Raw genomic sequence first — 24,616 nt, 5'->3', positions numbered from 1 at the left:
GTGTGTGTGTGGTTGTACAGAAGGGGTCATACCATTGTTCTCATGCGCTGTATCACAGCACACTCGGGACTGCAACAGTGACCAAGATTCCCACTGAGTCACCAGACTTGTGAATAACAACTGGTGGCTGGTGTGTCTGTTCATGTGAAGTATGTTTGTGTTGTGTGTGAGAGTGACTGTGAAAGGGAGAAAGGGAGAATATGAATGAGGGAGTGTGAATGAGTATGTGTGCGTGTCTGTGTGTGTGTGTTAAAAAGCATGCAAATGAATGCTCTGAATTATGTCACAATTTGGAAGATATCCCATTTACATTACAAAATCAATCTTTAAAAGTAGTTGAGTAAAACACTATAATAATATCTGCCTAAGCAAAAGTTGTATTAGTGATTCTATGATTATTAGTGATTCTTTGAACGCTTCACTTATTTTAACAGAATTCCCTCATATGGTTGTTGCAGTTCCCTAGCAATAAAATCGCTCATAAAAAATATATATACATCTGAAAAGACCAAAACCAACAATGACAGGGTTGGGGAGTTGTTGTGAGAGATGGACTAGCGTCTCTCATTATTTTACAACTTCCCAACCCTGCGTCTGGCACCAGGTTCAAAATGTAAATCTTTTAAATAAATAAATAAATAAATACATAAATAAGGTAATAAGGTTGCAAATGTACAGTTTCTTTTAAAAAGAAAAGATACTAAATAATTTCCTAAAGCCAGTACCTAATTTCCTCTACCTCTAAATTAAGTTTTGGTTTTTTTTTTTTTTATAATTTTTAAAAATGTATTTATTTATTTATTTTTTAACTCAGACAATATCTTTTTGGTCTTTGTAGAGTCTGATTTCTGACACTAATATTTTTTCAGTCTTCAAGGGAGTAGCCTCTTACACTATGATAATTAAATAAATCCAATCCAAGTCCACAACTAATCTAATTTATTATGCACACTTTCAAGAAATGTATTTTTGATTTAATTAAATAGACTTATTAAAGGCAAAGTGAGAACACAACATAATATTTTTCTGTGAAAGTCTTCTGTGTATAAAACAGCTGCTATGAACAGCAATAAATATAGACAGCTCATAGCTGACATCAAATTACCTCCACTGTGACAAAGACAACAGAATCTATGACAACAAAAACTGTGTTCAGAAACAGTTAAACAAGTTTGGGACAAAGTCTTCACTTGTGGTCTGGACAAGAACATTGATTTCCCGCTAAAGAGGAAAACACTGCCTGTCTTTGTCACCCAGCAAGTGTGTTACTCAGCAGCTCAGGGGAGAAGAAATATCATAAATGACTTACAGATTCCTTTTGTCAGATATTGTGTCATTTTCTTTTGTTTTTAGAGGTTTTTATGCAACTCTGTCCTTCTTTGCCTGCCACGCATGTGTTCAGTTTGGGGGAAATCAGAATCAGGTGCGAAATATCCTGTTTCTGTTTTGACGGAGTTGATCAAATAGGGATAACTATGAGGGCTTTGCCCAAGAGGAATAAACAACTAAATCTAAATGCCTAACTAAACGCAAGTACCAAAACAATAATAAATACAGAGGAAAGTAGTGCAATAAAGCAACAAGATAAAGTTGTCAGGAAGGTTGTCTGGCTAATAATTTAAAACTGACATTCAGGTTAATTTGGGTTTCATGCAAATAAGGTTTATATTAGACAAGGCACCAAGAAACATGTGTAAGCAAGTAAGCAGCATCAATTAGGCAATGGGCTAACAAGCAAACAGGATTATATCAAACATCTGGCCTTCCTCTGTTCCCATATCAATGTCACATATCAGCTTCATTCCTTCGTGTTTCCTTTTGTTGTTCACCCACAGTAACCTTCCACGCCCCTTGCTCCTGGCAGACGATAAATCAAATTATGATTGGTTATTTCAGAGTAATTTTTCGTATCTTTTCAGAACAGTTTTCCAAGGGATTGTTTTCTTGGACATGCAGCCTGGAGTTCTTGAGCCCAGGTGATCCACTTACTGTATCGCAGTGTAGCAGTCCACTGAAAATAACAATTTCGGTGATTGGAATGGCACTCCTCTTTACCTAATCCATCTTTGCTGGTGTGACAGAAGTTAGTACCAAGTATTTACTGTGTAATGTGATCCTCCATTTGCCTGTAGTTATTATTTCAGAGAACTGGGAACACCTGTTTTGCAGACACTACTACTGGCCATTGGCATGTAGCATCCTGGGCTTGGAAATATTACAGAAGTAAACTTCAGCCAGATTCCTCACCAAGGATTAAACTCCAACTGCAATCACATTTAGTCATCCCTTTGTGCAGTCACAAATAAAGTCACTGCTATTCTACATGTGTTATCAACACTTTTCTATTAAAAAAAAAAAAAAAAAAAAAAAATTATTTGGGGATTTATGACCCCCAGCCACTGTGTCCTTGTTTGATCGACAGCAGCTGGCAGGCTGATCCCCAGCAGCCCACACACTTGACCAAATAAATAAACTTTCACTGCAGCTTACAAGCTATGGGCAGACAGTGCTTTATAAGCAGTGGTACTGAAGGGTAAGGCCCACACCAGCCTCTAAACGGACTGAAGTGATATTTGCAGATATGTTTACATGCTGTTTAATGTACAGCAGCTGACCAGATAATAAGCTATTTAGCCTGAAAACTTAAATCAACAGAGCACTTCCCCATGTTTGAATGTTTGTTTGGTTGCATGCTTAACAAGCTAAGGTTTAAGAGAATGCACAATTTTAGCAGGGGAGCTAATGTGGGTTACTCCAAGTCTGTGGCTCTTGTGTTGTGTAGCAGGATGAGGTCTGTCTGCCAGTGATAGAGCAGTGATATTACTACTTTATGCAAATATGACTTAAAATTAAGTGGTTTTGTTGAAGTTTTCAATCAATAATTTTTTTCTCTAAGGTGAACAAAAGATTTATGATTTACAGAGTAGAGTTGTTTTGTAAAAACATGCATTTAACTATATATAATATTATAATAATATATATATAATATATATAATTTAATTTTTAACTAAGGACAATGTTTCCACTGATTTTTTTCTTTCATTTATGACTTGTCCCTGCACCATTTTTAGGAAGTTGACCAAACTGTCAAAACCATCATAGGCATTTCATTGTTAAACCACAGATTACTTATTTGATATCCAAACATACGATGTACAGACCATACCTCCCTTTGATGTACAACATAACAATTCCTAAGTCTAACAAGACCCATTGCCTGCTCTCCTCTCGCCCAGCTTGACCTCTTGTTGCTGCAGTAATTCAATGGAGTCTATCCTCCCATTGGGGTCTGTGAATAAAAGTGAGTTATGCAAGTTCTGGCTAAGCCCCTGCACTGGATTGGGGCCAGGAGATGTAGAGATGAGATAGCGTCAATCAACAGCAGCGAAACCACTTCAGGAGTGAGGTCACTTCCCAGTGGGCTGCTCACCGACTTTCCTGCTGCTATTATGAATAAAGGACAAAAACAAATAAGGAACCCACGGACCTCTGTCTAGCCTAAGGTGCGTTATGTATGTTCCTAAAGTAGCACAGTTCAATCAAGTACATGAAAAGAAGTTTTTGGCCTCATGTGTCCTCATATGTCATTTCCCTGAACTAAATTTGCCAGATATCTAGTAATTTGTGATAACTGCAAAAGTATCAGTGATCCAAATCCTTTGCAAATCTGACTTGTCCATTATTTACTTGCACCACAAATTACCAGTCAAATTATCAGACGCACTGTAGATGCTGATTGATTGAGTGAGATTAAGCATTGCACGGGGGTAATATTTTAAGACAGTCTTATTTTTCTGTCACTGACTGGCCAGGGATAACACAGGCTCTAGTCAAAACTGCACATGGAGCAAACCAGAGAAGCAGATGCTGCAGCACAGAAGCTACAGTACACTTCCAATCAGATCTCTTGCCAGCAGCTGGATGGAACGAGCCAGACAAAGCACCTCCTTGAACTAAGAGAGTTACTACCACAAGGATGACCAAACTAAAATACAACACACATGATTCTGAGTTGACGTGAAGAGGAACAAGTACATCATATTCCAAGTTCAAACAGTCATGACTTTAACTCTAAATACGTTAGATTAAAATTACTACCTGCATTTTGGATAGCGGTATGAATACAGGCACACAAAGATAAATATAGATGTTTTGCACATTAGGAAACAGAATACCTCAGAAAAACAAAGACTATTGATGTAGTCTGAAAACTCCCACTCTCTTGGATGTGGAATCAGTAATCTGTCTACCAGTGATATAAGGTTGGACACAAAGCAAAGGAAGGAAGAATCTGTTTAGAGATGTTCCAAGAGATGAAATACAACAGTCTTCAACAGTATAGTCTAATCTTCCATTATACTTACCTTTTGTAGGTAGAAATTATTATTTATAAATGTCAAAGATTGATAAAGGAAATGTGCAACCTCCAATTGGATGAACAGCAGTGAGAAAGAAAAGGAGTCCAAGTGGGTAAGGAGAAGGGAAAAAGAAAAATGCTCACATGTGGGAGTTGGGATTTATTCCTAAGCTATGTGTGACTCCAGAGTTGGGGAACAAACAATGACTGTCGATCAGTGTGACCAGGACAGAATCCAACATCGTCTCTTTGCCTGAAGGGTGAGTTTTTTTCTGAGGTACAAGCATGTCACTAACCTTCTTGGTCTTGACAGTGGATTGGCAGCAGTCTCCTCCATCATAGTTACAGAAGGCTCTGTTGTTGACCGAATCACAGTAGTTGTCTCCCATGAATGGCTACACAAGAAAGAGATAGCACATCAATTATTACACATCAAAAAACACAAAGTGAGGAAAAAAAGTGCCACCTTTTATATTGCTACCTTGGCTGGTTGGTAATGGTTAAAAGGCAAATTATTGAAAAAAGTCCCTTGTTTTAGTGGTAGTTTCCTCTTGAGCTTTTCAGGGCCTTTTAGAGGTCTCTGAATAGATGTGCTGATGAATCTGATGCATTAAATTTCCCTCATCTTTCAATGTGACTTTTTAAGCCCTCGGTGGGCCAGACCCATAAGTCAAACTGAGGACACCATAAACTATTCACTGCACAAAACACTCCAATAAGGTGATTTATTGGGTTGGCCCCACCCTCCACTTGGGTTACCAATCAGGTTATCCAGTTGGCCCTAAGTGAGCAGATGAAATCATTCTTCCATGAAGTGGAGTAGGATTCTTTCACATGTTGTATTCACATGTAAATGCACCCTTTTCAGAGGAAAGATGCCATCCCACAATCACGTGGTAATAAATCAGTAATTATATAAAAGTACAGCAAGTTCATACATTTCACTAATTCACATCAGTTAGTCTGATACCAGATGCCCATATAGCAACAACATTTTTAACTGACTTACAAACCACCTGTGCACCCTGTGCAGGTAGTTGTCCTCAGTAACTGTTATCAGAAAAAAAAACATTGTGGACTATTACTTACTAAAGTGTTCAAACACTACTGTACTTTAAACTTTACCTTCACAGCAGCTGATAGAAAAAAAACTATCTGCTGATCTCAGTTCTACCTGTAAGTATGTTTAGAATTACAAATCTACATGTTCTTACAGGAAATCGTTTTTTTTTTCACCCATAGGTTGGTCAAAGTGTTTTACTTGTATAGCAGCCAATCCATTTTCTATCTAAACTCCATTGGCCAAGCACAACGAATAAACTTTTATACTCCTTACTTTATATATTTAAGATTAAGAAAGGTGAAAGAATTTAAATATTAAAGTCTTGTGTGATAGATAAGACTATTAATCCACAAATACAAAAAAGTCCTTACCTCACATCCTTTGATACAGTGGAGCAATTCTGGGTGTGGATACCACTTCAGTCCCATTGTACAGACTATACTCTGTGAAACCAGACAAAAGTTGAGGTGGGGTTGAACTAATTAAGAAAACTGGTTCTGTTGGTGGTTTGGTCTGTAGATCTCATTTCCCTCATGAGCAGCGTACCAACAGCTTTGCCAAGACTGTTCTTTTTACCTGCATTTCAGTCGACGTAATCCTAACCATAACAAGAGTCACTGTGCACTTTCTAGCCACACATACATGCACACACACTCATGCACGCACAAACCTAAGACGGTGAAACAATACAAGATATCAACAGGGCTCATGGGCTACACATGGTTGCTTTCATTGTGAAGCCTTCTTTGATTTACACTGACCCGTTTCCACCTCAGAGCAAAGCTGTATAAATTGATTTTGACAAGATATAACTTGATAAAAATTGAGGGTTTTTTTTATAACTAAGTCATGGCCTCAGGAGGGCAAAGATTTGAGAGCAAAAGAGACAGAGAGACAGAGGTAAAGAGCACCATGCCCTCATATCTTTGCAGAATGTGTGGAATCCCATCCTGTTCTCCCACTGTGCTCTTCATTGTAATGCAACAGAAAACATTTGTGCTCAGGGGAGGTGGACAGCACTGTGCACAGACTGTGTACCTGCATGTGCAAATGCGTTCATATAGGCCTATACTTTGTAGGTATATGAAAATGCACACTCCATGCTCACGTGACTCTGGGAGGGCACGTGTGTCTTTGCTGTGTGACTTTGCCTCCATAATGTGTATAGGGGCAGCTGTGTATATGTAAGTCTACATGAGTCAGAGCATGGAGAAGGGTTTTCTTTACAGCATAAGTGCGTCTCCAGACTTGGATAGTAATGTGCATGATCAAAAGTGCCATCCGCAGCAAAGAACTGTCTGACCTCAGATGGTTCATTTCTCAGACCCTGTGTGTCCCAGTATCTCACAAATTTGACGTGCTTTTCTTTTGTTGCTGCAAACTAAGGTATTTTTCATTTCAGTGCTGTCAGCAAATCAATGCAAAAAACAAAGATGGGGGTTGAAGGTAGAGAGAAAGAACAACATAGCATCTGAGGACAACTGAGAGCTTGAGAGTAACTTTTCTACTACTGCAATGTAGTACTGCATAGCAGAATGCAGGCACATCTGTGCTGCTTGTATGCATGTGTGTACAGTGGTGAGGGCTATGATGGTTCGTCCCAATGTGGGTAGAAGATTAACCGCATTATTTTGTCTTACAGGTGAAACTTTTTGCAACTACTGTACTTTTATTCTCTTTCTAGTGTTCTGCTATGACGATGTCATCCAGAAACTCTCTCTCTTCCCCTTTCTCTCATTGTCTCTCTCTGACTCTTTTTTTTTTCCCCTCTCACAGAAAGGCCGTAAATCATGATAATCCATGATTGTGGCCTGGCTTCACCCCTCACTACGTATGGGATCCTCACCCCCTGAAACCTCCCCAGGGCGCTGATACCACATAAAAATAGATCCCTATCTCAGCGCCACCACAGACGAGGTCATGTCATATAGAAAATGACTAATTCCGCAGCAAGCCCGACAGGGTAATTTTGCTGATAAAGGGGGAGGAGGTTGCTGGGGGCGCAGAATCGTTAGATATAGAGGGATGGGAAAAAGAAGAGGAGGAGGTGGAGGTAGAAAAGCAGGAGAGAATTCTAAGTGGGTCAGACTAGGAACCAAAATACAACTAGTTTAAAGGCAATAAATCAACATCACTTATTAAGGTGGGCAACATTCACCTCCAACTCAGCAAAGTAGAACTAGAAAGTGCATTTCAGGTCATGGATTCTCTTTAACATACTATATGAAGAATCCCATCCTAGATGGGAGTTTAGAAGTATATTATGATGTCTGCTCCTACTTATTACACTCCTACTGTTACTACAACCGTAAGCCATTGGCATGATTGATTTCTTTTTCCACCACAGGAACCTTCTCCTGTTCTTGTCTCTTAATACCATTTCGTGAGAGCCCTGTGCATTTTTTGTATCTTATGTTTCAATCATATAGATTTGTTCTGCTTAGTCTTTATTGCAGTTCCTGTTGCATCTATTTTTCTGCTAAAGGAAGAATCCCTCAGCTATTGACATGAGTACAAAAGTAATGTCCTACAGGTGACTACATTTTGCTAAAAGGCAAAGCTTTTTCAGCTTTTTGTCTGTCTAGTTGGGTGTCACTTCTATGAATGTGCATGTGTATGGGGACATGAAATTGAACAATACCTGTATTAACAAAGGAGTTTCAGGGTCGTACTTAGTGACACAGGACAAAACATGCAGACACTACCTGCAAAAAGTCTGCCTCCTCCAACCTCCTGGCCCAGGTGCATCATGTCTGAAACACTCACCACTCACTCCACCACCCTCACTTCTCTGACTTCTCTTATGCTACAAACTGCCCCTAACAGCATCACCACAAGTCTCAAATTACCACTGAGCACAAATCATATCAATTACACAAATCTATGAAAAACAGATCATTTCATGTCCACGTGGCCCAACCCACCCCTCTGTCCCAACATCCACCACAAAAAGCTGCTGACTCAGTGTGACTCTGAAACAAAAACAAAAGGAGTTGTAGGAAAAAAAATACAGTGAGAAATACAATGTGTTCTCTTTTCTCCTTCTCTAGTTACAAAACTTGATGCCATTTAGTGAGATCCTCCTCTGACTTTACAGCTAAAAAGGGCATTAAGCTGACTAAAACATTTTAAACAAATTGCACATCATTGGCATTCATCAAGTTAAATGGGGAGAGTAAAATCAGAAGAGTAGGTGTAGCCTCATACCTACCTACTACACACACACACACACACACACACACTCCATGTTCCTAACCCCACCTCTTGACCCCACCCAACAAGCTTCATGAAAATCCCAAATGACACCATGGCTGTGTGAGTGGCACCCCCTCAGGGACACGGTGTACAGTTCTGTGTTTAATGACCTCCCCCGCCATAACCTCTAACCTCCGTGTTTTCCTATCCGCCAGTGAGCGTCATAGGTTTATTTCAGAAAATTACAGTGATTACTGATGATTGGCCATTTGATAAGGTTTTACAACTTGGCCAGAGTGGTAGCGGGGGCCCCATGCTCCACAAGAATTCCGCAGAAGTATTTTTTGTTTTGTTTTGTTTTTTTCACCGCAGTGCATTTCTGGTGGTAAGACAAACACACGGGAAACTGAATGTGACAAATGGCACAATTACTTGATTGTCCATGTACACTGACACTTAACAACACTTAAACCCCAAAGATGCTTTTCAGCTTCTTATTTCTTCAAGAAGACTTTCTGAAATGCAAGAGGGCAGCAGCATGTTTTCACACTTCAAATCAAAAATAGAGTAAAAATGTTTGAGGGGTTGCCATGCTGCTAAGACAAACATTTGCTGGCACTGGGCACAAAAGACTGGCATTTTGCATTGTGGGTAATAGAGCCAGGATGTAGACACTATACGTGAAATTCCTTACAGGAGAGTTGTGGATCACAGAACTTTGTGAAGTGCGTCTGTCAGAGCTGTGAGGCGACACAAACACACGTACAAAACTTACCTTGACTTTGTGCGGGTTCCTCCAGTGCTCTTTAATTACACTTTCAACTGTCATGTTGCTAGGGAGGATCACCACGTCGTTGTTACTTTCTCTGCAACTCAACTCACACTCCTCGCCTGCGTGAATGTGAGAGCAAGAAAGAGACAAGAACAAGAAACAAGAAAAATAAAAGTATGCACAAACCACACCTAGATCAAAGGGGCCCCTTTCCCCCGTTTACTTGAAAATGATCATGATATTGTGCAATAGTCAAAGTGCTCCGTGGTCCAGACATTTTGTTGACTCTCATTAAGAACAAATTAAAATGACTGTAAACTGCACAAACTGAAAAAGAATGAGTAATGTGAACAACAAAGTAAAAGCAATAGCAAGTAATAACACATTTAACAAAAGCTGTGAGTGATACAAACAACGAAAGATGTTATCAGCAGTAAAAAATGAATTTGAATTGAATTGTTATTATATAACAGTAAATATGTGCATACAGACCTATGCCGTGTCCTCGCTTGCATGAGTACTGTAGGCTATAATGGAGGTTTTGAGGTAAAGAACACTGGCCTTTGCTGTGTGGGCATAGGCGGAACGACCCTGTCCAGTTTCCATCCTTCCTACAGCGAATCACATTGGATGCAGTGCCCTGAAAATAACACATACAGTATATTGACAGACAAACAATTATACACACACACTTTAACACACACACAAACACTAGCAGGCCAAGGACACTGAGATGGCATCCGTTGCAAAGGGGGAAATACAATCCAATTTTGATCAGGCATCTAACCCACAACACCTGAGAGGCAGAACAGATTAAAAGGTGTATACATTTCAAAAGTCTGTGGCAGCAGGACTATTCTGGAAATCAATAGCAATCTAATTAGCATGGCGTCAAATTGAGTAGGGCTAAGGGAGACAGAGAGAGAAACAGGCATTGAGAGACAAGCATTCAGACAGTGAGGACAGTATAAGAAGAATCCAATAAAAGAGGGAAAGAATAGAGACAGTCTTTGGAAAAAATTGTTTTTTACTTATTAATTCCTTAATTTAGCATCTAATCATAAGATATCATATGTATATTATATGATATTAGACAGTTTGAGACTGTTCTAGTCATGTTTATAGTAATGTGTCTGTAGTATTTAAAAATTACTAATACTGCATTGTGGGGGGTCTGGATATTCAACAAACACAAATTGCTTGTAATTGATTATTTTCATTTTGATTATATTATTCATACTTCTGTGCCATTAAACCCCGATGAGTCTAAAGTAGATAAAAACAGCTAGGATGCGAAGAAGACAGAAAGAGAGAGAGCTTTTTATATACATGAGAAAAAGCAAGAATAGAAAGAGAGGAAAGAGATGGACAGACCTGCTTGCATGGACCGTGCAGCAGCCTCACCGTATGGGCAGAGCCTCCCGTGGCGGCAATAGCGGAATTACCGGCAGGATCAGAGCAGTTGAGTCTGCAAACACTGTCAAAGCGGAAGCCATCAGTGCAGTGATAAGAGCCATGGAAGATTGGAGGTGGAGGATCACAAGTCACTGGCTCACATGCCCCCTCTAGCCAGCTACCATCCTCCGTGCACTGCCGCTTAAATGCACGCCTAGAGAGAAAGGGGACGATAAATAGATCTGATTTCAACTGGAAGCTTTCTGATGAAGGACTAACTAAATATAATAACTGTTTATATTTCTTTCTTTACCTCTTAGGTTTGTTGGTGACATGGTAGCCTGGCTTGCATTTGTACTTGCAGAGCGTGCCCACTTTGAGGCCTGTCTCGTTGCAGCGCTTGGTTTGCAGCACAGCATTGGGTACAGGAGGAGGGGCTGGGCAGCGAAGCTCACAAAGGGCCTCGGGAAAGGACCACAGACCATCTTCTAGGCAGGTAAGAGTGTTATTTGTACCTGAGGAGAAAAAGAAGAAAAGGGCATATGAAAATAGAACATTCAGTGCTGATCAGTAAATTTGATAGAGGACATTAAAAGGAGAAAAATAAAGAAAGAATCTGATGAAAATGTGTAGACAAACAGAATGTGAAATGTCCAGTTGCTGATAGAGCAATTAAGAAGAGTCGGATGATGATGTTTAAAACATTTATCTGCGCATACATGTGCGCATGCTCCGCTATGCATCTCACCTACAAGCTGGGCAGGTTCCCGACACTGAAAGGTGCTCTTCTTGCCATAGGTAGTGCCCTCTGGGAAGTTGAAGAGGGCAGGGTGAACATGATATTTGTCGGGCAGACCACAGTCCACTGGCTCACATGACACCTGTTTGTTCCATTTCCCATTTGCACAGGTTATAGTCACTGCAGAGCCCGACTGGAAAATAAAACAAGATGCAAAGTGAGTGACAGAGACAGGTAGGTGGGTTACAGGGTTACAGTTATTCTGAAATAAGCCATATGCATGAGTATGCATGGATACAAGCATCCATTGGCGCATTGATGGGACAGATTGATTTCCCACACACATCCTATAAATGTTTACCTCACAAAATATGACCACAGCAAATCAGCAAACACTCCAACAAGTCTCTAATCAGCGTGTAACCTAACAAAGCTTGATCGAGCTTAGCTTACTGTATGTCAGTAAGGCTCACAAGCCACTCAGCAGCTCAAGTAACTGCTGAAAGCATTTGTAAGGTCAAATCATGCCACTCAGGCAACTGATATCCAACAACTGCACAATCAGCCCTAACACAAAACAGATTGACTTCGATGGAAGTGTGACAACTTCTGAGAAACACACACAGAAAGAGAATCTACCGCAACTGGAATACCACCCACTGTGGTTATATTCAGTGATAAGTTGGCATTTTTGACATATGACTTCTACAGCAAACAAAAAATTAAAATCAGGTAATGCCATACAGTCAATTTTGCTGTTAGGTGGGAGACAAAGAAAATGGAAGAAAAAGTAGGTAGGCAGTTGTTGCACAAACATGAAGTTAGCTAATGTCCTTAAATAGTGGTGTGTTACATTTCTTTGTGACTGACAGTAGTTTCCAATGCAGTGGCCTGTCAACAGAAAAAAAAGGACTTTTCCAGTGTTTCTTCCTGTGTAAGCCTCTTGAAATCACCCCAGACTTCCTCACATATTCAAGTCCACAAAGTGTGTCCTGTGCAATTGGGTCCTTACATGTTGCTGGAATGCGGGAGGAAACTGGAGAACCCAGAGGAAATCCACACATGGGGAGAACATGCAAAACCCGCAAGAAAGAGACTCAGGCCAGGAGTCAAACCCAACAGTGGTAACACCACTCTAGTATGACAAACGAAGACAAGCTCAAGTCTACAACATGATACAAGGCCTAATATAAGAGATTAACGTCCCTTGCATTCCCGTTATTAACCTATCTTAGGGAATAGTCCTTGATTAGAAACAGCAGCCATTCAGATTACTGCTGAAGGAGGTATGACCTAGGAAGGCCGGACTGAGACTTGCAAACGCCACATGTCTTGCATTAATTGTGTGTGTGTGCGTGTGTGTGTGAGTGAGTGAGTGAGTGAGTGTGAACCCAGTGTTTAGACACCCCATGCACATATTGATGTGTAACCATTCCCGATCAAGAGTGATGAGAAGATTTTTCCAGAGAATATATCATTAAGGGCACAAAATTTGCTGGTACATGAGTTCCTGGAAAGGGCAACCAGAATGTTTCCAAAACATTACATTTCAAAATGGCAATCTCTTGTTCCTGGCTTTTTGTTGTTGTTTTTTTCGCACCAGAAAAAAAATCCTGATCTCAGGTCTATTTCCTATTAGAAATTGCTCTGATTCCTGTAAATTATTTGGCTTGTGGTGTGATATTTGGAGAGATGAGACCAAAATGGGGAGCCACTGCATCATATAATACCTCAGCTGTTTTCATCCTCTTCCATTAAATAGCACCATGTAACACAACAGGAATGCTTAAATTTATAGTGGTGCCAAGAAATCTCACAACAAAGCTGTGAGAGCTCAATCATTTTGACTTTTCCCTCTCCGAACAAAAAAAGGGAAACCTGTGTTTTCACCATTCTACCCCTGTTTTGGTGAACTTTAATTACACACATCTTTTTAGCGAGTGGCCAGATTTTAAGGCCACACAAGCTGGACTCAGTTAGCATTACATATCTATTGCTTCATAACTTTCTCTCTGTCTTCCCATGTATTTCTATCTTTCATCTTGATCTCATTATATGATACTGCATAACAGTATCAGGTTCCCTCAAAATAAATAAGCTCCTTTCATATTTGGATATCCAACAAAGTAACATATGCATCACATGTGAGTGCCTGCTGAAAAATCACTGGGTGTAGAGTTGAATGAGTCAGTGATGATGGGAGGTTGTGAACAAAGTCTGCATGGAAGAAATGTGGAAGGATCAATTTAGTGCTAATGTGCTGACTGTAAATATGTGTGCAAGTGGAATGTTAAATAAGTTTGTGAAATTGTGTATACGTGTGTTAAGTTACAAGTTTTACCCATCCTAAAACATGTGTGTGTAAAACTGTGGTCAAGAGTTTGCACATACAAACACACACAGATACACACAAACATATTTACATTTATGTACATCTGCCATGAGCTGTTTTAATCAAGTGTGTATACCCAAGTGTGTAGGTATATATAGGGTTGGGTGTCTGTGTGTGTACTATTATGTGTGTAAATGTGTGGGAATTTTCCTTCCTTTAAAAAATTTACAGCTGACTATTTCTCTTCCAGTAGCGACTTTAACAACCTTTGGCTACTCTGCCTAATTCAAAACAGACAAATGAGCCGACAGATTGACAGCCTCTTCCTTCAATTTAGGGGTTTGCCTTTGCTCGTATGGCACACAAACACATAGCACATAGAAAACATATAGTAATAGCACACAGCCATGTATTGATAGGAAGACTTGCAGTAATGCTAAGGAATTAAGTATAATTTATTATTGTCAAGTCCTCATGGAAAAGCCCTTTTGAGACCATTTCGGGGGAAAAAAATTTGCTTTACTCAGAAGCAGAGAGGTTTTATTTGCTTAGAATATGCACAGTTTCTGGTTTAAAAACTCAGCAGTTCCACAACTGATTCTGGACAAGAATGCAGCAGTAACATGCGGCTGGGTGTTACTGAGAATCAAGCAGTACTCAGAAGCACACAGGCTTCTAAGTAGATAAAATTCTGGGAGGGTTACTTTTTGTTAAATGATAACCACATTTGTCTGAACATAGTGGATTTCAAACCTACTTGTGTTACAAATCACCATGTGAGAGCTTTTGTTTTCAGTGGAACACTTAAGAGTGTGAATACAAATTAATGTAAATTTACACAGGCTGTCTATCAACAGATGTGGAGTACTGGCATGGACTCTATAGGTTTGATGACTCTTCAATCCAGAGTGGCACATTAAACTCTGTATTGACATGCTTGTTCAATATAGTGGGGTAGGACAGCTTCACTGTTAGCTGCTGCCATATGACTCAGAAGACACATGCTGGTCACCACTGTCTCTGGTTGAACCCTGCAGACTTCCCTCAATATAAATTTGGACCAGGCACATAAAGTCCACTATTCTACTTCCTGACTGGAAAGCTGGGGATGTCAGACAGAGGATGAGGTCTTTAAGTTATACTTATATAAATTCTTAATTATTAATAACCATAATGATATTTGTCCTTTCCATTTGACATCCTTTCTAACTGCAGTGCAACTCCTCTGGACCAACTCCAGCTTTCAGGTCAGTGCCTTGATGAAGGTCAAAGGCAGGAGTGTTTCTGATGCAGTGCTTTACCTGAATGTTTGTTTGAGTGGGTGGAGCACCCACAGAAAAGTCATGAATGGGTGAGGAGAACATCCAAATTTCACACGATATATAAAATGAAAACTGGATTCAGTAGTCCAAGATAGTTCCCAGTCAATCCATTCTCACTGGGTAATACACTGAAAAAGACATTCAGTAAACCACATTTGGGTGTACATGTAGTATGCACATAAAAGCCTTTCTCTGGCTCAGCTGGCTGGCTGCCCAGTCGCATGAATATGATGATAATATATTGATATGGATCTTAATAGACCTCAAATTTATGTTGGACATAACGACTCAAATTATGATAATAGCAGGATTTATTTCTAAATGTGTGACCATTTTCATCATCACTCTAATGAGACCTGAAGAGGGTCTTTTGGTCATTTAAAGAAAATAGATGCCCAATTGGGGTAAGGCGATTATATAGTGGGCAGGTACAGTATGGTGGTTTGGTGGATTTTAATTCAGATGAGCACGTAGTGTTTCATGTGAAACGGCACTGACCTTTTCAATGCCAGAACTCGGGTGTTTCCTAACCAGCTCAAACACAGACAAAGATAAACACATAGCAATAAAACAGACATACGCAAATCAAGCAAGTGAGAGAAACAGTTTTGTTCTGAAGATAGCATTATCTAAGAAGGTGGTACTCCCAGACACATTTTGACATCACTGAAACAAGAATGTAATTGACTAATGAAAGGAGACAAGATTGTGCTTCACGCTGCACTTTTTAACCTTAGTGTGGAGGTTTGTGTGTCTTTGTAAGCACTTGTGTGGCTGAAATAAATAAAAAAAATGTGTGCTGAGGGGATCGGGACAATATGCTGTTTTCAGCTTTATTTTGTTACATTTTTATTGTTTTATTTTTGTTGTGAAACTTTAAAATTAACTTTGTTTGTTTAAGTGGGTTTCCAACTATCATCCCATTTGAGGAGATGAGAGTTGATGTACACTAAGAATCTGGCCAGATCCATTTATTACTTACCCTTTGTTTCATAAAGCACTTTTCCTTAATTACATCTTTTCTAGAATGTGCCCAGTGTTTCTTTCAAATCTGCATTGTCCTGTTTGTCCAATTCTGTCCTGCAGTTGCACAGTTTAATCAGCCAAAGAAACATTGTGCTGTCTCCCCCTAGATTCTATAGCTGGCAACAAAGCTAGCTTCAAAATGTTGCATTCTACTCTCAGGATAAAGAAACGTAGATGTCAAAACAACAACAAAACAATAAACAAAACATAAAAAACCCCAACAACTTAAGTTTATACTAAATATTAAATGGTGCCCATGTGTTTATTCACAGTGAGACTGTTTCTCACTGTGAAATATAGAAAGGCTTTTGGGAAGAGACTTCTGCTGCCCCTGGAGGGAGGTGCAACTGGTGAAATCTTTTCCCACAGAATCTTTTCATTCTTCTGGGATAAAAGACTTGACTTAGAATGGAACAACAAGCTGGTAACAGAAGGCACTCCTGGTATGGTAATTATAAACATAATTCAGTCTGCACATCTGAATTATTTTGCACAGTTTGCATCATCATCTATTTTACCAGTGGCATGTCAGCTGAGAACAATGATTTTTTTTGCTAGATTTCTGTGGTTTCCTATGAATGAAAACATAGCATGCGGTGGTCCATCATTCTAATCATCCCTCCTTATCATGACACCTGCAAACAACTTATAATTCCCAAATGTGGAGTAAATACAATCAAGAAAGATAATATTTTTGCAGTACAAAGTTCTACAATCTAAAGAATTTGCAAAATCAGTGCTACATGGGTCCTTTGCTTTCCACAAAGCAAAGGACACAAATTTGATGTTAAACATCACAGGACACAAAGAGGCCACATCTAAAAACATTTGAGATCTTGCCATCCAATAAAGAAAAGGACATTTGGTATTAAACCAGCAAAATTGACCTGATGTCTTTCAGTTTTGTGAATGGATGCAAAAAAGTTACTCACAAATCATAGGTCCTCTAAATACCTTTGAACTGTCAGTCATCATTTGTGGCAAACCTTCAAAGTCAAAAAAATGTTTTTTGGCACAGCCCTACTCCCTTTTCGATTCTCTCCCGTTCCCCCTTCACTCCACTCTCACTATCCTTTCCTGCCTCTCCCTCTCTGAAAAGCATAATTTATCACTAAATGAACTGACATTGATGAATAGCCACATAGTGCACTGTCAATCAAAATCTAATGCAATTAAAAGTCTGTGCAGACTCAATGGAGAACTCTTCTGATAGTGTTTGTAGATACAGTATGTATGGATATGCATCTGTTTTCACGTATGTACCCACACATATAGCATACCTGTGCTTGTTTGATTGTGCAGATACACGTGTAATTATGAGCATTAAGGTGAAGATAGAGGGACCGTTAAATGGCTTTGTGGCTGTAGAAACTATGACAAGTTACAGATCCCAGCAACGGCCATGTGAAAGATGGGGGCAGAACGCACTGTTAAGGTCAGAATCCCGACCAAATACCAAAAAGAAGTCATTATTTTCCCCCTTCTTTTATTCTGTAAAACTACTCCCCTCTCTGTCTCGTCTTAAAATTTTTGTCCATTACTTGCACACACCCTCACACACAAACACACCCACGCATACAGTACAGACATGGTTTTTCCAAACTGAGATACACATAAAAATAAAATTTACCTTGTTCTCTGAACCTCCCATCTCTCTGAGGGAGAATTAATGGATTGTCTTGCAGACTGCTTTACAGAGCCATGGAGAAGGATAAAGACTTTATATGGCCTTTACAGCAGCTTGGCCCCAATCCAAAAGGTTTACGATGCGGTGTCAACTACCCTGTTTGTTTGTTTACTTGTGGTATACATGCATCTGTGTGTATACTATAAGTATGTGTGTTGCTATCTAGATGGAAGCATTTAATGTGTTCTGCTGTGCGAGAGAGCGGTAGCAAATCCCTGCCCTTTAACAGAGACTTCAATGTGTGCGAAATGAGCAGGGATGGAGCGAGGGAGGGAGAGGGAGCAGACACTATGCGATGATGTCATCGTCCCGGTGGAGTAGCGGTACAAAGTGACTGTTTGAGGTGATGGTGCGGCATGCTCAGCAAGAGACTAAACACTATTATGTCGGTGCTTGTGCCGAATATGTGTGGTGTGTGCGTGCGCGCGGGGTGTGTATGTGTATGTGCCTGTGTTTGTGTATGTGTATGTGTAGCAAGAGGAGGAGACTGGGGCATCTCCACTCCTCAGTGCAGCACACATCTACCTGGATGTTCATGATGTCATTCTCCCAGGAGGCTTGCTGTGCCAAGCCTAGTTTTTGCAGGTGAGAAAATAAATGGAGAGACAGAGAGGAGAGCAGAAAAAGCGTGTTTGCGCCTCTCTCTTATGGCCATATGTGTACTTGAGTTTGCATCAATGCATGTTCATGTGTGCATTCACAAATTCATAGTTGCACGCATCTTCCCATATGCTGCAGAGATGCTTTTGCACTTAAGTGTTTGCAAGTGTACATTTATGCATTCATGTGCCTCTTTATGCACTGCGCTCTTTAACTGCCTGTGTGCATTTAAATATGTGTGTAGCACTGTGCCTACCTGGCTCTTGATGATGTCATCATCCTGGTGGACTTGCAGGACGTATCCAGAGTTGCAGGAGATGGTGCAGCGGTCCCCATTGTAGAAGTGGCGGCCAGGGCTACTGCACTTGAGCTCTGCATTGCGGATTAAGGGTTCCTTGCAGTCAATGGCTTCGCACGAATAATGTACACAACTATGAGGGAGCGTGTGTGTGTGTGTGTGTGTGGGGGGGGGGGGGGGGGGTGGTAAAGGAAAGTGACAGGGGAAGAGAGAGAAAACCACATTTAAAGTTACAAACAATATAAATTTAGTGTATAAAATAACACTCTAACATGGAAGCAGCTCACAAACAGAAAAGCTACGCATTGAGTCAACCACATCCATCCATCAATGACTGTTTAACATATCAAATCAATAAACCACATGGAGAAAAGATTGCCATATTTGCTATGCGCATGAAAGGGGTGTCTGTGTGCATGACAGAGTGTAGTTTGAGAATTAAGAGCGACAGGATATATTATGTGCAGGCTACAATGGCAGAGTTTGGCCACAGCTCTGTGTTGGTAGCCTGATGGAGAAGGCATTTAATGCTTTTGGAATGCTTGGATGCCCAAGGCACCTTTTTACAACAGGCCACATTCTACAGTATAGGGTTCCCTTATGAAGCTGATGGAGAAAGAGGGGAAGGTATGGGGACAGAGAGAGAGAGAGAGAGAGAGAGAGAGAGAGAGAGAGAGAGAGAGAGAGAGAGAGACAGAAGATGAAAGAAAATACAGGTCTGGAGAAACATTGTTAAACTCACTTCTGCACGAATGGAATCTCTATTTTGCTCTTTTAATCCATTTGTTTGCCTGCTTCTGTTCAGGCTTAGTCCTTACCTTTTCTATGCTTTTTCTTTCAAATTATTAATGATGCAATCTGTACTGTACTGTATTTATATTACCCGTTATGCCCTTCATTTTTCTATCTCACTGTGCCTCCCATTGCACAGTAAGACCCAAGAGGAAAATAAAAGTAAAACCAAATGAGCTCTTAGTAAAATTCTAAGCTCATATATAAAAGCCTGATGTTGACAAGATGCTAAGCTGAACAGGTGAAGACTGTTTATAAGGCACGAGAGTAGCAGTCCCTTACGTCTAGGGTTTTTGAGGATAAACTAGGGAAGCCTAGAAGCCTCCTCTGTGGACACTTTGGCTTGGAACAAAATCTCTTTGTGGTTTTCTGCTCGTCACTCTGGAATTTCTGACATAAATTACAATTAACTACCTGGAAAACTTTCCTCCTCCACTGCAAATGAGAAGTACAGTATACAGCACAATACAATAGTATATACGACAAAAGGAATAGAATAGAATAGAATAGGGAAAGCAGGACAAAAACTAGTGTGAATATCCCATGTACACAAAACCTCTAACAATTTTTCAAAGGAAAAAACTGAGAGAAAACACTGAAGTGCGTAAAAAAAGTGCTAAAAGCTTAGACAAAAGGGAAAACATATATGTGCGTGCGCTTGCAGGCAAGCATGGAACATAAGACTGAGTCATGTTAATAGCTCCTGTTGTTAACAACTCAGGGAAAAAGGGATGTGGTGTTTTGTGGAGGCAAAAGTATTACGGGAAATGTGCTGCTCAGCCCAGGAGAATGAGAGAGGGAAAGCGGGAACAGGAGGCACAGAAAGGGGAGAGTTAAGGAGAAGGAGATGGCAAACGGAGGGAAGGGAAGATGATGTGAAAGTAAAGGATGGGAAGACAACACGGGACAGCAGATATGATTTAGGGGAGGAGAAGGAGATGAGATGAGATGGGATGGGAATATGGAGGAAGTGAAGATGGAGTGAGGCAAAATGGAGAGGAGAGATAAGACATTTGGAAAGTGGAGTATAGACGACAGAAGGCAGATGATGAATTGGAGTTGATTAAAGAAAAGAAACAGATCAATGACACAGAGAGCCTGGATTCTCTCCAAACATAAGGTTAGACTGGTGAATAATAACTGATCTTAATACTATATTATAGCAGCTTGTAGCGTGTTCAAGTCAAAACCTCTGAGGATAAGTGGGCATGTGGTTGACTTGCCATTAAATAAACATAGTTTTCAAGAGGTTCTGGATATTAGATAACATGTAAAGAATAAGAAAGAAAGGAAAGTCAGCCAGAACAGTGAGAGAAAGCAAGTCTGTGTGTGTGAGGTAACAAACAATTTCCTGGCCAATGCAGCCCCACAATAGTTTTAATCTATTTACTGTAGGTGTTTTTGGATGTGGCACTGGCACACAACAAAAGCCACAAACAGCTCTATCTCTCCGCACAGACCCCCTGACCATCCATTCTTTGTGTATTGTGGTGTTTATTACTGCATCACGTGTTGAAAGGGTTGTGGGAGCATCACCAGTATGAGCTGTCTCATGCATGACAGCGGTGTGGAAATTGGTAAATTGTGACTCCTTGTGTGTGTGTGGTCTGGTTTAGCTATGCTTGTGAGGAGGGATTTGCCATCATATGGTTAGCTGTTAAAATTGAAGATACAGCAGACTCAAACTTTGGAGTTTAAAGCTGAATAGGTTCTCATTCTTTTGTTGTACTGCTGTACACTAGGCATCACCTTTGGCACCTGATTAATTAACTGGTTAGAGCTTGTTTTAAAGAACAAGGATATTTTTATAGAGGTTGCACTTCAGCCAATACAAAACAAGGTACAAAAGATTTAGTGTTGGAGGCAGCATGGCGGCTCTATTGTTGGAAATTTGCAGACCTCAGCAAGAAGTTGAAATTGATTGTAAATTTCCATTGATATTATATTTGTTACCTAGAAAGTTTTATTGTTTTAGCTGTAACTCTCAGCAGACATCTAACATTAAACAGCTTGTTGACACCATGAATTAATGTAATACTCTCCCTCCCTCTTGCTCTTGCTTGCTCAAATATGCACACAGCTCCATCTTTTCTCCTTTTGCATGACCAGTATCCTTGACTTGCTGCTAGTGTGTATCTGTAGAGTGTCCTCCTTGAAGGTGGTAGAAGATCATGTGTGATGTTTGTGTGATGATGTGATGTGTAAGTAACATATTAAATCCTTATGTGCACAAGTGCTCCATTTCCAAAGTTTCTCTGGCTCACCTCTGGCCTGTGGGGTTGTAGATCTCATTGCTCTGGCAACCACTTATCGTGATGGGGTCAAAGGACTGGAAGGAACGCAGACCTACACCCGAGATGGCCACAAGGCGAGAGGCAAACATAACCAGGATCGCCTTGGTGTGGTAGAAGGCCACCGACAGGTCATGGTTCACCGGGATCACCAGAGGGTTGGTGCGGCAGCTGAGACGCCACTCACCTGTAGAGAGAATCAGAGTGGCAAATGTTAATCAAACCTTAAAGGTGAATAAGGACAGAGTAAAAGGTTGAAACAGGGGAGCATAAAACATGTTGGTGTGCTTAAGGGGGTTTCATTCTGCATCTTGCCTGTTCAGTTAATTAGTTAGATAAAAGCCCTTTGAGCTCAGCTTTCCACTCATATTTATCATCTTTAGCAATCTGACACCAAAGCTTAATTAAGAGGGTTACAGTTTAATGGTATGTAAAACAGTTCTCACCTAGACTGTGGATGCCCTCCTTGGTGTCCACTAGCTGAACAGTAATGTTACACTGAGTCTGGTCAACGAGGCTAGTCCCATCAGCAGCCAGGTGTATAATCACTGCTGCTGCCACCATGGGATGAGAAAAGTAGGCCTGAATGAAGGAAAAGTATAAAGTTAAGTACAAAGTTTCAATAACTAGAACTCTTTGAAATAATTTCCTTAAAGCTGCCTGCAGATGGTGTTATTTTTATTTAAATGTGATCAGGAGTTTGTTGTTTCCTAATTTTAATGATATTTCATGCATCATGTGTGGTCAATTTAGCGCATAATTCTGCACTTGCTTGTGCTTGTTTCAGAGTGGTTCATTTCCTCAGCCATCTTAATGATAGCACGATGTACCAGCTGACTGCACGGGTTCCCAGTATAAAATGTAATGGACTTCAGGTAGGGAAGTCCTCAAAGGCAAAACGTTTAGAAGAGAATAACCATTATTTTCTTAGTGACATCTTTTTGTCTTCAAAGCCAAAACAGACAGCATTGGCTTTAAGACTACAAGTAGGCATAAAACGTGTGTTTCAAGCTTGTTATGCCTAGAGCCTTCAGGATCTGGTCTGTATGATCACATTGTATTTAAAAGATGAACAAAAAATAACTAAACACATAAGAGGTCATTCACTGCACTGTGTGAATTCAAATAAATTTTACTTTACTCTCTCAAATTTCATCTAAATGAAGTGACAGTATTCCAGTTTGACTATTGTATCCCAAGTAACTGAGAGCATTTTCTCCATTTTCTGCCAGAGCGCGGCACCAAAATGTATCATTTGTTTCCGATTTCACCTGAGCTATATTTGATGGAGGTAAAGTCTTACCTTGAGCCAATAGTTAGGATATCCCCAGGTTGGTTCATGGGTCTCACGACAGGGGAACCATGCATACTGGGACACTCCATCTGATAGATCAAACACCTTGGACTGACATGTCTATGGAAACAGGAGAAAAGAAGAAGGAAATTTTATATGCGTCCTTCTAAATAATGTCTGTATTTTTTTATTTTATAGCTTGATTCTGTCATGTTAAACACTAAAAAAGTAGAGAAGCATGTTTTTGAGTATTACCTCCTTTTAGTCAAAAAATACTTGGTATACAGTATGTGCTATTGAGAAATAAATGGATTATGTTAATAATGAATTCTGTTAAAATGAGTAGTAGTTGGATATCTAACTAGTATGCATCTTACATATAGTACCTATCTATGAAAACGCTTCCATTTGGTCACAGTCTTGGTCTTTTGACAATGCTGTGACCCCTGTTTTTCCACAACTGTCAGCTGTTTGTCAGCTGTTTCGGCTGACGTGCAGCTGACGTGCATTCTGTGCAGTACTGTTTGTTTGTGTCTTGTCAACAAGCCCAGCGCCCTGTCATGCATCGCACGCCCCGTGTCCCACTCTTCTTCTTCTGATTCTTTCTTGTACTAACCTCTGTTTTTGTGTACCAACCATGTGCTGGCTTTTAAACCCTGTCATGCCACACCTGTCCACTAGAAGCCCTCAGAGAGTTTTCATGAATCTGTGTAACACCTGCATCGTCACACAGCTGTACCACATTTACTCACTGCCTACGGCAGACTGTCTATGCTGCCTCAGCATTCAAGCCATACTCAACTGTTGCATGGATTTGCAACTAACCTCCAAGTGAGGATTATGATTTGTCTGTTAACAGACAAACTAAATTATGTCTTAATGAACTAAAGATGTTGTTACAGAGAACAAATACACAAAAATACATGCAGGTTGATCTAACAATCCTTTTAGATTTATATTGCACTTATGCATTGTATAAAAAGGGATCAGCAACATTTTACTATACTGTGCCTCAAAAGCAGCCTATATATGGGTAAAAAGAAGAAATAATATAAAAGCTAGGGTGTAACATAGGTAAGGTAAGAACATAGAATGAACAATCTGACATTTCAATCTGAGAAAATACTGATTGATACTACATAAATATACTATACTCAGTCAGTTGATATGATAAATGGTAATCAAACGGAACTCTCAGGAGTGCAATTTAACTGAACTCTCATCTGTATATTAGTGAGACTATGGCCTATTATACTATTAAATATATTATTTTCAATTTCAAATTTGCTGAATTCCTGGAGACTGTTGAATACGGCACTGAGTGACTACAGGGTTATCCCACCACAGAAGAAAGTGGCGGTCTGTGAGCTGGGAAAGAGATTACATCAAAAACATTCCTGATGGTGATGTGCAAAACATTGCTGCACTAAAAGTTACAGTTAACTGACAGGAA

The 24,616-nt window shown here is 40.0% G+C and overlaps 1 protein-coding gene across 1 annotated transcript in view; it reads right to left on the bottom strand.

Annotated features, from left to right (window-relative positions):
• pappaa (pregnancy-associated plasma protein A, pappalysin 1a) overlaps positions 1-24,616 on the bottom strand; it is an 86,766-nt gene that overhangs the window by 11,914 nt on the left and 50,236 nt on the right. The window contains exons 11-21 of the mRNA XM_041059035.1: positions 23,173-23,283; positions 22,316-22,451; positions 21,843-22,056; positions 18,745-18,919; positions 11,531-11,714; positions 11,096-11,297; positions 10,792-10,996; positions 9,880-10,027; positions 9,391-9,506; positions 5,792-5,863; positions 4,654-4,752 (exon numbers count right to left, since the gene is read on the bottom strand). Coding sequence (XP_040914969.1) covers positions 4,654-4,752; positions 5,792-5,863; positions 9,391-9,506; positions 9,880-10,027; positions 10,792-10,996; positions 11,096-11,297; positions 11,531-11,714; positions 18,745-18,919; positions 21,843-22,056; positions 22,316-22,451; positions 23,173-23,283 — 1,662 coding nt within the window. The remainder of the gene's footprint in view (positions 1-4,653; positions 4,753-5,791; positions 5,864-9,390; positions 9,507-9,879; positions 10,028-10,791; positions 10,997-11,095; positions 11,298-11,530; positions 11,715-18,744; positions 18,920-21,842; positions 22,057-22,315; positions 22,452-23,172; positions 23,284-24,616) is intronic.

The sequence above is a fragment of the Toxotes jaculatrix genome, chromosome 16 (genome assembly GCF_017976425.1).
Source record: "Toxotes jaculatrix isolate fToxJac2 chromosome 16, fToxJac2.pri, whole genome shotgun sequence".
NCBI lineage: Eukaryota > Metazoa > Chordata > Actinopteri > Toxotidae > Toxotes > Toxotes jaculatrix.
The sequence above is the reverse complement of the archived record's forward strand: the minus strand, read 5'-3'. Positions and strand labels throughout refer to the sequence as shown.